Source organism: Procambarus clarkii, chromosome 22, assembly GCF_040958095.1.
Source record: "Procambarus clarkii isolate CNS0578487 chromosome 22, FALCON_Pclarkii_2.0, whole genome shotgun sequence".
Taxonomy (NCBI): Eukaryota; Metazoa; Arthropoda; class Malacostraca; order Decapoda; family Cambaridae; genus Procambarus; species Procambarus clarkii.
This window is the reverse complement of record NC_091171.1, coordinates 18,206,621-18,219,827: the sequence shown is the minus strand read 5'-3', so window position 1 is coordinate 18,219,827 and position 13,207 is coordinate 18,206,621. Positions and strand designations below refer to the sequence as shown.

Genomic DNA, 13,207 nt, shown 5'->3' with positions numbered 1-13,207 from the left:
TTTCTGGGTGCCTAACCCTGGTCGATGGCAGATAAGGAAAACCCCCAACCATATGGGGTTTTCCAGGGCCATTGCTCCCTGAAACCTCTCTTAAGGGGCCAGGTTCTGGCGCTGGTCCCTGGTAGGTCTGAACTCCATAGCTAATGTCCCGATCTAATATAACATACATTAGCCTGATAAGCTCCAGGGAGCCTCCGGGGCTCACCCAGAAAATGGCGTTTCATTACATTCAACGCTGGTTTTTTATCATGTGTAAAACATGTGTGCACATGGTTCGAGTGCTTCTTTCCCCAGGGTTCGTTTCCACATGCCTTTGGGTCTTCAGGATCGTCCTCCCAAGGGTTCCTGCCTCTCGGGTCCCTCCTACAGCATATGGCACTTTTTAGGAGCCCCCTGCATGACCCAGTTTATGCCTCACTGTTGGATCTTGCCTATTTTTGCATTTAGGTCTTCTTCATATTGGCTGTGATATTGGGTGCTGGAGTCTTATTGGCTGGCAGACAATATTTTATGACAATATACATATCATAAGCTCATTTTTGAGCATAGCAATGTTCCACACATTTAACTGTATAAATTTCTCAAATTACACACTTTTCATTAATATTACTGCAAAAAAAACTAGAGATATAATAATTGAAAAACAGTTAAATAATTATGTAAAAATGTGTTTACGGCAGCCCCCACCTCACTGCTCGGCTGAGCACACTGCCACTGGCGTGTCCTCTCTCAGCAAGTAAATATTTCCACACTTTCTTATTCCATTACAACCAAAGTATGTTACATACAATTTTTTTTGTTTTAATTGGGGGAATAATTATTTTTCTGCACACCCAGAATAATTATTTTTCTGCACACCCAGGACTAGTCACATTTTACAGCTACACAGTACAGTGATTAAGCACACATTGCCAGGATGCAACTCACAGTAGCTGCATCCTAGTCATGCATAAAGCGTAATATTTCTAAAAGGTGCATTAGGTGAAAGAAACTACCCATTTGTTGTTAGCTTGTGGATTGTTCACGGACTGCGAATCATGAATGTTGTCAGCTTGGCTGTATGTACCACTTATACTCACCTATTTGTGCTTGCGGGGGTTGAGCTCTGGCTCTTTGGTCCCACCTCTCAACTGTCAATCAACTGGTACTTACCTAATTGTGCTTGCGGGGGCTGAGCTCTAGCTCTTTGGTCCCGCCTCTCAACGGTCAATCGACTAATGTACAGGTTCCTGAGCCTACTGGGCTCTATCATATCTACACTTGAAGCTGTGTATGGAGTCAGCCTCTACCACATCACTTTCAAATGCATTCCATTTGTCTATTACTTTGACACTGAAAAAATTCTTTCTAACGTCTCTATGGCTCATTTGGGCACTCAATTTCCACCTGTGTCCCCTAGTGCGTGTGCCCCTTGTGTTAAAAAGTTTGTCTTTATCTACCCTATCAATTCCTCAGAGAATCTTGTATGTGATGATCATGTCCCCTCTAACTCTTCCGTCTCCCAGTGATGTGAGGTTTAATTCCTGTAGTCTCTCCTCGTAGCTCATACCCCCTCAGTTCGGGTACTAGTCTGGTGGCAAACCTTTGAATCTTTTCCAGTTTAGTCTTATGCTTGACTAGATATGGACTCCATGCTGGAGCCACATACTCCAGGATTGGTCTGACATATGTGGTATATAATGTTCTGAAAGATTCTTACACAAGTTTCTAAAGGCTGTTCTTATGTTAGCCAACCTGGCATATGCCGCTGATGTTATCCTCTTGATATGAGCTTCAGGGGACAGGTCTGGTGTGATATCAACCCCCAGGTCTTTCTCTCTCTCTCTGACCCTTGAAGTATTTCATCTCCCAAATGATACCTTGTATCTGGTATCCTGCTCCCTATACTTATATTCATTACATTACATTTGCTTGGGTTAAACTCAAACAACCATTTGTTCGACCATTCCTGCAGCTTGTCCAGGTCGTCTTGAAGCCTCAAGCTGTCCTCCTTTGTCTTAATCCTTCTCATAATTTTGGTGTCGTCAGCAAACATTGAGAGGAATGAGTCTATACCCTCTGGGAGATCATTTACGTATATCAGAAACAGAATAGGTCCGAGTACAGAGTCCTGTGGGACTCCACTAGTGACTTCATGCCAATCTGAGGTCTCACCCCTCACTGTAACTCTGCTTCCTATTTTTTAGGTACTCCCTTATCCACTGGAGCACCCTACCAGTTACTCCAGTCTGTTTCCCCAGCTTATGCATCAGCCTTTTATGGGGTACTGTGTCAAAGGCTTTCCGTCAGTCCAAAAAAATGCAGTCCACCCATCCTTCTCTTTCTTGCTTAATCTTTGTCACCTGATCGTAGAATTCTATTAAGCCTGTAAGGCAAGATATACCCTCCCTGAACCCATGTTGATGGGTTGTCACGAAATCCCTTCTCTCCAGATGTGTTACTAGGTTTTTTCTCATGATCTTCTCCATCACCTGGCATGGTATACAAGTTAAGGACACTGGCCTGTAGTTCAGTGCCTCTTGTCTTTCACCCTTTTTGTATATTGGGACTACATTAGCCGTCTTCCATATTTCTGGTAGGTCTCCCGTTTCCAGTGACTTACTATACACTATGGACAGTGGCCAACAAAGTGCTCCTGCACACTCTTTCAATACCCATGGTGAGATTTCGTCCGGCCCAACAGCCTTTCTCACGTCTAGCTCCAATAGGTGCCTCTTGACCTCATCTTTTGTAATTTCGAACCCTTCCAAGGTCACCTGGTTTGCTGCCACCTTTCCTAGCGCCGTGACCTCTCCTTGTTCTATTGTAAAGACCTCCTGGAACCTTTTGTTGAGTTCTTCACACACGTCTTTGTCATTCTCTGTGTACCTGTCCTCACCCATTTTAAGTTTCATCACCTGTTCCTTCACTGTTGTCTTCCTCCTGATGTGACTGTGTAGTAGCTTTGGTTCGATCTTGGCCTTGTTAGCTATATCATTTTCATACCTTTTCTCAGCTGCTCTTCTCACACTAACATATTCATTCCTGGTTCTCTGGTATCTCTCTCTACTTTCTGGTGTTATGTTATTATGGAAGTTCCTCCATGCCCTTTTGTTCAGCTCCTTTGCTTTCATACATTCCCTATTAAACCACGGATTCTTCTTTTGCTTCTCAGTTTTTTCCTGTCAGGCCGGGATAAACCTGTTTACCGCCTCCTGACACTTTTGGGTGACATAGTTCATCATGTCTTGTACGGACTTAGTTCTGAGTTCTGTGTCCCATGGTATATCCTTTAGGAATTTATTCATCTCCCCATAGTTTCCCTTTCGGTACGCCAGCCCTTTGGTGTACAGGTTCCTGAGCCTACTGGGCTCGTATCATATCTACACTTGAAACTGTGTATGGAGTCAGCCTCCGCCACATCACTGCTTAATGCATTCCATTTGTCAACCACTCTGACACTAAAAAAATTCTTTCTAATATCTCTGTGGTTCATTTGGGCACTCAATTTCCACCGGTGTCCCACTCAATTTTCCCCGTGTGCTCGCCTAGTTGTGCTTGCAGGGTCGGGCATTTGCTCTTTACCCTCACTTTTAAATTGTCATAATTTCAAAGTAGATTTGACTCCTTTTCACTTTGTTTTCTTATCATATATACATATAATACTGTGTATCGAATTATGTGTGCATGCACATACATGTATGTGTGATGTGTATGTGAGTAGTCACTTAGTTGTGCTTGGGGGGGTTGAGCTTTGGCTCTTTGGTCCCACCTCTCAACTGTCAGTCAACTGATGTACAGATTCCTGAGCCTACTGGGCTCTTATCATATCTACATTTGAAATTGTGTATTCAAAAATATAATTTCATATTATTTTTTTCAGAATAAATGTGGCCGTTACTGGCCCGAAGAGGGCTCTTGTAAGGAATATGGCCGTATCACAGTTCGCAATGTTTCTGAAAGCTCAAACAATGACTACATACTACGAGAATTCCTCCTCACTGTCAAAGATGATCTGCCCGAGAGAAAAGTTTTTCATTATCATTTCACTGTAAGTTAAATTTCACTATTAGAACATGTACATAAAATTATACCTTGAAGGTTATCTTGAGATCTTGAGGTTAAGAATGAGTTAAGTATGATAATATCAGTTCATACGTGCTATAGTTTACAAGGATACATTTCATATCATGCGGTGCTCTTTTTCTGGGGTATCCTCTCAGTAGCCTCCTTAATAATTCTCCCCGTGGTACCTCACACCAGGACTCCTGCCTACATAATAATGTAACATAAAGAAATGGAAGATGTTAAGAAATCCTGATGTGAGCTCACCTGGGGCAGCTGAGCTCTGGAGCACTGCACTTAGGTGAAGCAGGAATAAAGTCTCGGAGCAATAACTGGAAGAGTATGGACTGTGGGGGATCCATATGAAGAGACGAAGTAGCAACCTGTTCTCTCAACTAATACATCTCAGTTTATCCATTTTAGTCTCCTCCGTAGATATACAAAGAATTATAAAAAAAAAGCAGCAGCTCACAGATATCCACATTTTCTGTGCATTAGTAGGTTAAGTTTGGTAGGTTGCTTGGATTCGTACATTTCTGGTTATATTAAAATGTAGCATATTGTACGTTGTGGCAAATGAATATGCTGGATGTAGACAGCAGACGTGTACAAGAAGAGGGGCATAATGACAGCAAACTTCCAAACCACATAGGTTCAAGGGTAGGAAATTAGCTGATTAAGTTTCACTACTTGGCAAGTGACCTGCAATAAGCTGGTGAAAACCAGTGCACACCGAGGATTAGGATGCAGGTGTAATAAACCTATCAAAGCTCAGACAATGCACAAAGTGGAAATGTCAACATATTTTCAAACACATGAGGCTTTAAATCAGCAATGAGAAACAAAGGCCTATTCGTAAAAGCCTCCTATTAGTGAAATGCAATGTTTGGAGCATTAAATGAAACACATATTAAAGATTACATATTACATAGAGTTTATGCCTTTGTCATAGACAATGAAGTCTGAATACCAAAATGTAATTCATAAACACTTTCGCGCTATCCGGACGCATCGGCGCGTCCCGTTTCGTCTAACGCTAACGCATAGTGGACATAAAGTCGAGTCCTCTTTTAAAATATTTGTATAAAATTCAATTTTTATCCGATTTACTTTGGGTTTGTTTCAAACTGCGCGCTATGAGGCTCTCTTTCTCACCACTAGGCTGCATGGTACAATAAGTTCATGAAAGGTGTGGATAACTTCGATCAAATGGTATTTTGTCCCAAACGGGTTGCAGGTGGGTGACTTTAGCCGTTTATACTGGTAATGCTTCCCCCATATCATGTATTATATGCATATGTCTGTTTAGGGAATTTTATTCCGATCAATATACAACCAAAAATAACTGTGTGCAACAAGTATAAACTTGACAAACATAACAAAAGTAAAAACATTTCGTGTGTGTTTGACGCTCACTGATATGTTCCAGCGTTGTTTTATATTTGGCGCTATTCTAACTTACGCTTTGTTGATATTTTTTACCTATGGGCACATAGAACATTCTATTGTGAACACATTGACACAAAAATGAATGACGTACATAGAAAATTAATGTCATGAGAGTGAAATAAGTATAAACTTTCAAAGCGCCGTGCGTCGTCCTGTCACCGATCCGATACCGGGTAACAATTTCACCACTTCCCACACTCTTGTGGGCGGGCCGCATCATTATTCTACGCTTATATTCATATCACCGTGTTGGGAATTTCATTGCGAGTCCATTGATACCAAAATTAACGCTGTAGGACAAGTGTGGAGGTGATTACAATCCCAAGAGTAAAAACATTTTGTTGCTGATGGGCGCTCACGGCGAGTCATCTTCGTAGTTATTTATTTGGTGCTGGTATCCCTATACGTTTCGTGACTTTTTTTACTAATGTTCTTCTAGAGAATTTTATTGCGAACACGTTGGTACCAAAATGAAATACGTAGCATGAGAACTAAGGTCAGAAGAGTAAAAAGAGTATACACATTTTTGTTTTTATGCTTAAGCGATAAAAACGCAGCGCGCACATTCGGTTGGCTGAGTGACCTTTGCGGAGAGCGCGAAAGTGTTAATGTGATTGAGCAAATGGGTCATATGGAGGAGTAAGACTGTATACTGTATTAACCCTTAAATGGCGCATGGCTATATACCATTTGACACCCACAGGCGCATGCAAAAAAAAAAAAAAAATATTTTTTCTTCCTAACCTGTTAATTTGTGTTCACTGATCATGGGAAAAATAATAAAAAATCGTAAGTGGCATATATTGCCCGCTGTAGGGCGGGGAAGTCTGGCAAAAACAGGCGCTGACTCAGCATGCGTCCCAGGCATTCTGTTGCTTGCCAGCTGTCAGGCCGGAGTTGCCACATTGAGATAATTACCTAATTATTTCAATGTCTCTGATTGATTTTTCGTAGTTTTCTTTGCTGTAATATTATTCAATAGTGTGTAGTGTGATATATTTATATAATAAATGGGTGAATCATCGCTCTACTCAAAAATATGGTGTGCATATTGGTGATTCAATTATGTTCATCAAACAGTGAACAAATACTTTGTCGGTTATTACACTATATACACAGGTTACATATAAGTATCTGCATGTTTTGTTCACCATAACGAACCACTAAGTTGCTATTATGAGTCAAAAAGTAACGAGGAGTGACCGGCGTGTACCAGCCAGCCACTCATGCCCTTCCTCAACACCTCACTCGCCCACATTCTCCTCCCACTATACTGTTTTTGCTTTTATTCACTATATACAGACGCTATATATAAGTATCTACATTCGTGTTCACCATAACGAACCACTAAGTTGGCATGCTGAGTGGCAGTGGCAATGGCAGCCAGTGGCAGCCTGCCACTGGCTGCTACTTCCTCCCTCCCTCAAGTCACCTGACTCACCCACATTCTCCTCCCACAATACTGTTTTTGCTTTTATTCACTACATACAAATGCTATATATAAGTATCTACATTCGTGTTCACCATAACGAACCACTAAGTTGGTATGCTGAGTGGCAGTTGCAGCCCGCCACTGGCTGCCACTCCCTCCCTCCCTTACCTCACCTGACTTGCCACCATTCTCCACCCACCATACTGTTTTTGCTTTTACATTCAGACGTTATATATAAGTATTTACATGTTTTGTTCACCATAACTGTACATATAAGCTTGTATGGTGAGTAAAGGCACAAAGACGTAGTTACTCACACAGTCAGCTGGCTGCCGCCCTCAAGGCCAGACGCACTAATATTTCTCCTCCAACAATACTGTTTGTGGTGTTATTATGCTATATACACACATTATATATAAATATCTACCTGTTTTAGTCATCATACTTGTACAAGTAAACTGGTATGGTGCCCAAAGACCATCATGGTCACCAGTAAACATGATAAATCGTGCAGACGACGCCACTGCCCTCACCAAAATGGCGGCTCCCAACCTACTCCTCTTGTTGTTTATACCCTCTATACACACGTTATATATAAGTATCTACATTTGTGTTCACCATAGCGAACCACTAAGCTGGTATGGTGAGTGCAGTCAATAAAACGTGGCCACACACAGTCAGAAGACAATGCCACTACCCTCCCTCCCACAGCATTACTCCTCCCTCCATGGAGCACAGAGCTAAATATCACCACAATCCTGTTATTATCAGAACCCTGGTCAGTTTTATCACAGTCAGGGGTCTTCTGTAATAATATCATCGCTACATAATAGCATGAACAAGTATATTATGGCATTTTTAGGTGATGCTGTGGTCACAAGCTGAACAGCAGTGCTGTGAGCTCATGCTGTGTGCGTCAGGCTTGGTAACTCACTCAATACTGAGGCCCCTAACACCCGGGAATTTGGCCCACGATTTAAAAAAAAAATGGAGTCTGTTTACAAGAGCCCTGATGAAGGTAATTACACTTGGGTAATTACCTAAGTGTAGTTACAGGATGAGAGCTACGCTCGTGGTGTCCCGTCTTCCCAGCACTCTTTGTCATATAACGCTTTGAAGCTACTGACGGTCTTGGCCTCCACCACCTTCTCGCCTAACTTGTTCCAACCGTCTACCACTCTGCGAAAGTGAATTTTCTTATATTTCTTCGGCATCTGTGTTTAGCTAGTTTATATCTATGACCTCTTGTTCTTAAAGTTCCAGGTCTCAGGAAATCTTCCCTATCGATTTTATCAATTCCTGTTATTATTTTGTATGTAGTGATCATATCACCTCTTTTTCTTCTGTCTTCCAGTTTTGGCATATATTTAATGCCTCTGACCTCTTTTCGTAGCTCTTGTCCTTCAGTTCTGGGAGCCACTTAGTAGCATGTCTTTGCACCTTTTCCAGTTTGTTGATGTGCTTCTTAAGATATGGGCACCACACAACCGATGCATATTCTAGCTTTGGCCTAACAAAAGTCGTGAACAATTTCTTTAGTATATCGCCATCCATGTATTTAAAAGCAATTCTGAAGTTAGAAAGTGTGGCATAGGCTCCTCGCACAATATTCTTTATGTGGTCCTCAGGTGATAGTTTTCTATCTAGAACCACCCCTAGATCCCTTTCTTTATCAGAATTCTTTAAAGATTTCTCACATAATATATAGGTTGTGTGGGGTCTATGTTATCCTATTCCACATTCCATAACATGGCATTTATTAACATTAAATTCCATTTGCCAAGTGGTGCTCCATATACTTATTTTGTCCAGGTCATCTTGAAGGGCATGACAATCATCTAAGTTTCTTATCCTTCCTATTATCTTAGCATCATCAGCAAACATGTTCATATAATTCTGTATACCAACTGGTAGATCATTTATGTAGAAAATAAACATCACTTGTGCAAGAACTGAACCCTGTGGTACTCCACTTGTGACATTTCTCCAGTCCGATACATTGCCTCTGATCACTGCCCTCATTTTTCTATCAGTCAGAAAATTCTTCATCCATGTTAGAAGCGTACCTGTCACCCCTCCAATATTTTCCAGTTTCCAGAACAACCTCTTATGTGGAACTCTGTCAAAAGCCTTTTTAGGTCCAGATAGATGCAGTCAACCCAACCATCTCAGGTGTTCAGGTGTGGACCTACACGGGGTTCAGGTGTGGTGAACCCCGTGTATCCGCGGGCCGTTTAAATCTTGCGTAGTACTCCAAAGCATCACATGATGCGATGTGCAATTTACTGCAAGTCGGTCAAAGCATCATATGATGCGATGCGCAATTTAAGGGTTAACCACTCCACCACACTATCTGTGATATCATGGTGAATGGGGGCGCGTGCCACTCTACATATTATGTTTTCTGGAGAGAGCCCCTACGGCTCCTCGGAGTTATCCATGGCTGATATGGATATCCTGACTATTTTGCATCAGTCGATGTGGGTAGAGTTCTCAGTCTACCGTGCATCACGAGCCAGAACCTGGCCCCCTCACAGAGGCACGGGGAGCAATGGCCCATAGAAATGCACATGTGATTTGGAGCATTCTATATCTGCCATCGACTGGGACAGGCACCCAGAAAGGTAAGCGCCACAAAACAAATCCCTATTCTGGTTAACAACGAAAATCATCAAACGAGTGGACAGAACTCCCCAAAAGAAAAACGAGCAAACAAGCATGACATCACATGAGCCGCACTGCATGTCTGAGCAGCTCCCCCCTCTCCGGGAGGGGAAGGGGGAGCCCCAGACCCCCGCGCTGGCGATCCTCACCCCAGTTTCTCGGCTGATGGGATTGTGCACAGTTGTGTGGCTCCAGCTCCAGTCTTCTCTCAGTGCTGTTAATTGTTTTCAGTGCTGCTCTTACAGTGGTCGTGTGAGCTGGGAGTAATATTCTCAGGTACTCGGGCTGCATGTGCTTAGGGTCTCCTTCCCTGAGTGCCCTGTAAATACTGCCCTTGGGGCTTAGGGTTCCCTTCCACAAGTCGCCTTGGGTTTACCTCTGTTGGCCTTTCGCTGCTTGGCGTTTGGCCGCCCCGAGTGTGTGGGGGTTTTCATCCCTTGTTTGCCTTGGGGTAAGTGATAATTATTGCGCTGGTGGGGCACGGGGTACTGCATAGCTAGTTTTCACCTATAACAGTGGCCAGCTCTGTTCCCTCTGGGTACGTTGTCCACTTGCGTGGTTTTTCTTTTTGTTTTTACCTGGCGGAGGGGGATCTGCCTTGTGTTCTCCCACCCTCCTTATAATAGGGTTGTTTTGTGTAGTGGCACCCCCCCCCCTGCTTTGCCCTCGTGAGTGGACACGTGCCGTGGGTTCAGCTTTCAGCAGTTTGCTTGGTAGTTTGGGGCGCCGGTTAGCAGTACCCTGCCTGGGATAACCCTTAGCAGACCCAGTCTAGGAGGCCTGGAAAACCCCGCGGGGGCACTCGAGTCCAATGGAGGAGACTCTTGCATCCCCTCTCGCTTTGTGCGACTTTGAGGGTTGCACTGTCTCCTTGTCTCAGGGCGACACTCCTTGTTTTTGCCTCCCGTCATGCTGCCTGTTGGGTCAGTGACACATTCAACCCTGAGTCCTGCGAGCTCTGTTGCTTGTTTGTGACTCAATTCACCCAGTCTAATGATGATTTTCTTCGGGTGCAGGCATCACACGCATTGCAGGATAGGTTTAGGTTATTGCAACGCGCTCGGGTTGTTGCTTTCCCGGACGCCCCGAGGCTGCCCCGCTTTGCCTATAGGGACTCAGATTTGGGGGTGTTGGTCGCTTGGGCCTTGGTTCCGTCCACGCTTCCTTGTTCTTCCCCTTCGGTGGTTCATTCGGTCCCCCCACCCCACCCCTCCCTGCTTCCGGCCCTTCGGTGGTTCATTTGGTCTCCCCCCCCACCCCTCCCTGCTTCCGGCCCTTCAGCGTCTGAGGACTTCGGAGTCGGGGCAGGGTTTAGAGGTTTCTGAAACTCGGCAGTTTCGGGGGTTGCCCTGTCCAGGATAGTTGCAAAGGCATTCGAGTCTGTTCCTCCTGCTGATGCTCTGGGGTCTGACCAGTGGGGCCCCATGGTGTCCACTGTTACCATGTGGGGTTTGTTTTGTTACACCTACCTTTCTGAGTGCCTAACCCCAGTCGATGGCAGATTAGGAAAACCCCCAACCATAATGGGGTTTTCCCGGGCCATGGCTCCCTGAAACCTCTCTGAAGGGGCCAGGTTCTGGCGCTGGTCTCTGGTAGGTCTGAACTCCATAGCTAATGTCCCGGTCTAACATAACATACATTAGCCCGATAAGCTCCAGGGAGCCTCCGGGGCTCACCCAGAAAATGGCGTTTCATTACATTCAACGCTGGTTTTTTTGCCAGACTTCCCCACCCTATAGCGGGCAATATATGCCATTTACGATTTTTTATTATTTTTCCCATGATCAGAGAACACAAATTAATAGGTTTAGATTTTTTTTTTTTACATGCTAAATAGCCCAGAGCCACACAAGGGTTAATAAGTAGCCCATTAAGTCTATGGCTATGATATTCGTAAATATGCAGTATTTGTGGCTGTCTTTTTCCAATATGTCCAGGGTGCAGGAGTTTTGGAAGTCTTAACAAGGTGTTATGAGCCCAGTATATAGTCAGTGTCCCTGGGCCCATTCGTGCCTGTGTTGTTTTAGGCTGTATTTTTGGCTTGTTGCGTTTCCTTTGGCATAGTAATTGCTGTCTCTCCTCGTCTGATTCTTCTCTGTGGTTAGTTAGCTTTAGGGAGCAACAACGTTTGCTTCCTGACTCGCACCCTCGCTTCCATGCTCGTTGGTTGGTGGTGGTTGGTTTTTCATTTGCTCCAGAATTCACTTGGGACGGTTGGTGGGTTGGGGCTCTGGGCCCCCCTAGTAGCAATGGGTTGGTACTGGAGGGTTTGAGCTAGTTTTGAGAGATTCGATCATTTCTTTACTTTGTTTGGGGAGTTGTTTGGCAGCTTTCGAGGCTTTGTTCCTTGGGAAACTGGCAATGGTCTGTAAGGTTCCATGGACTTATGGATGCTTTTCTGGTGGGATAGCAGGATATCACTCACTTTTGGTGCCTCAATGAGATTAGGCCAGGTTCTGGATCTAGTTCCATTTAAACCAAACAGAATTCCAAGAGTGATGGGACCTAGCAGATCGGAGCAATCTCAGAAAGATAGTTTCAGGAAGCCACTACGGCTCTAACAACAGAAATAAGCATTTCATTACATTCAATATTGAATAAACATTACATTGAATCATTACATTCAACACTGAATAAACAGTGAGTTTATGAATTGTCAATTAAAAGTAAATTCAGTTTTTTAATAAGCTCATTGGTTTCATGTGTACATGTATAAGCAATATAAAAGGCAAAATATTTCTTTAAATAAGGGTGTGGGGGATTCTGCAGTATTCAGTACAGTAGTTTATTAAAGATTTCACTAGTAAGACTGTCCTTCATTTTGCTATAAGGCTTGGCCTGACCACGGTGTTCCGTCCGATCCTGGGTGTGTTCTGAATTTCCTGCACGATGTTAACAAACGGCAAGAAGATATACCATCAGCTGGGCCTGTGGTTGTCCATTGCTCAGCGGGTATTGGAAGAACAGGAACCTTCATTGTTATTGACATGATTCTTGATCAGATCAAGAGACAAGGTAAGCAATAGTAATATTATTTCCTAACAGTTGAATTGGAGAGATTCAGTTTTTGTTAATATATATTCATTTATGTACTGTATGTCAATATAAACGTTCTAACTGATGTGTAGAAAATGTTTACCAGAAACAGGACACACAAATCAGCATGAAAATTACTTACGTAGAAGACATTGAAAAACAACAAGGGGATATTAATAAAGTTCTTGACTGTACAACAGAAAACAACATGATGTTTAACAGTGATAAATTTCAGGTACAGTACTTAGGTATGGTAAAAATGAAGACCTGAAACAAAATACAGGGTACAAACCAATCGAATCTGCTCATAGTAGGACCGCAATATGTAAAGGATTTGGGAATAATGATTCCTGATGACTTAATGTTTAAGGAGCATAACCAAGCAAATATTGCATGAGCTAGAAAAATTATAGAATGGATTATGAGAACCTTCAAATCCAGGGATCCCATCGCAATGCTCATACTATTCAAATCACTGATGCTGTCGCACCTTAAGTACTGCTTATACTCACTTCACCCATCAAAGCAGGAGAGATTGGTGAAGTAGAGGGGAATACAGAGAACATACACAGCACACATAGA

The 13,207-nt window shown here is 43.3% G+C and overlaps 1 protein-coding gene across 12 annotated transcripts in view; it reads left to right on the top strand.

Moving 5' to 3' along the window:
- The window catches only part of LOC123757839 (tyrosine-protein phosphatase non-receptor type 11), a 301,801-nt gene that overhangs the window by 226,230 nt on the left and 62,364 nt on the right, over positions 1-13,207 (top strand). For all 12 annotated transcript variants that reach the window (XM_045741772.2, XM_045741746.2, XM_045741711.2 and 9 more), the window contains 2 exons: positions 3,863-4,030; positions 12,421-12,604. In XM_045741772.2, coding sequence (XP_045597728.1) covers positions 3,863-4,030; positions 12,421-12,604 — 352 coding nt within the window. The remainder of the gene's footprint in view (positions 1-3,862; positions 4,031-12,420; positions 12,605-13,207) is intronic.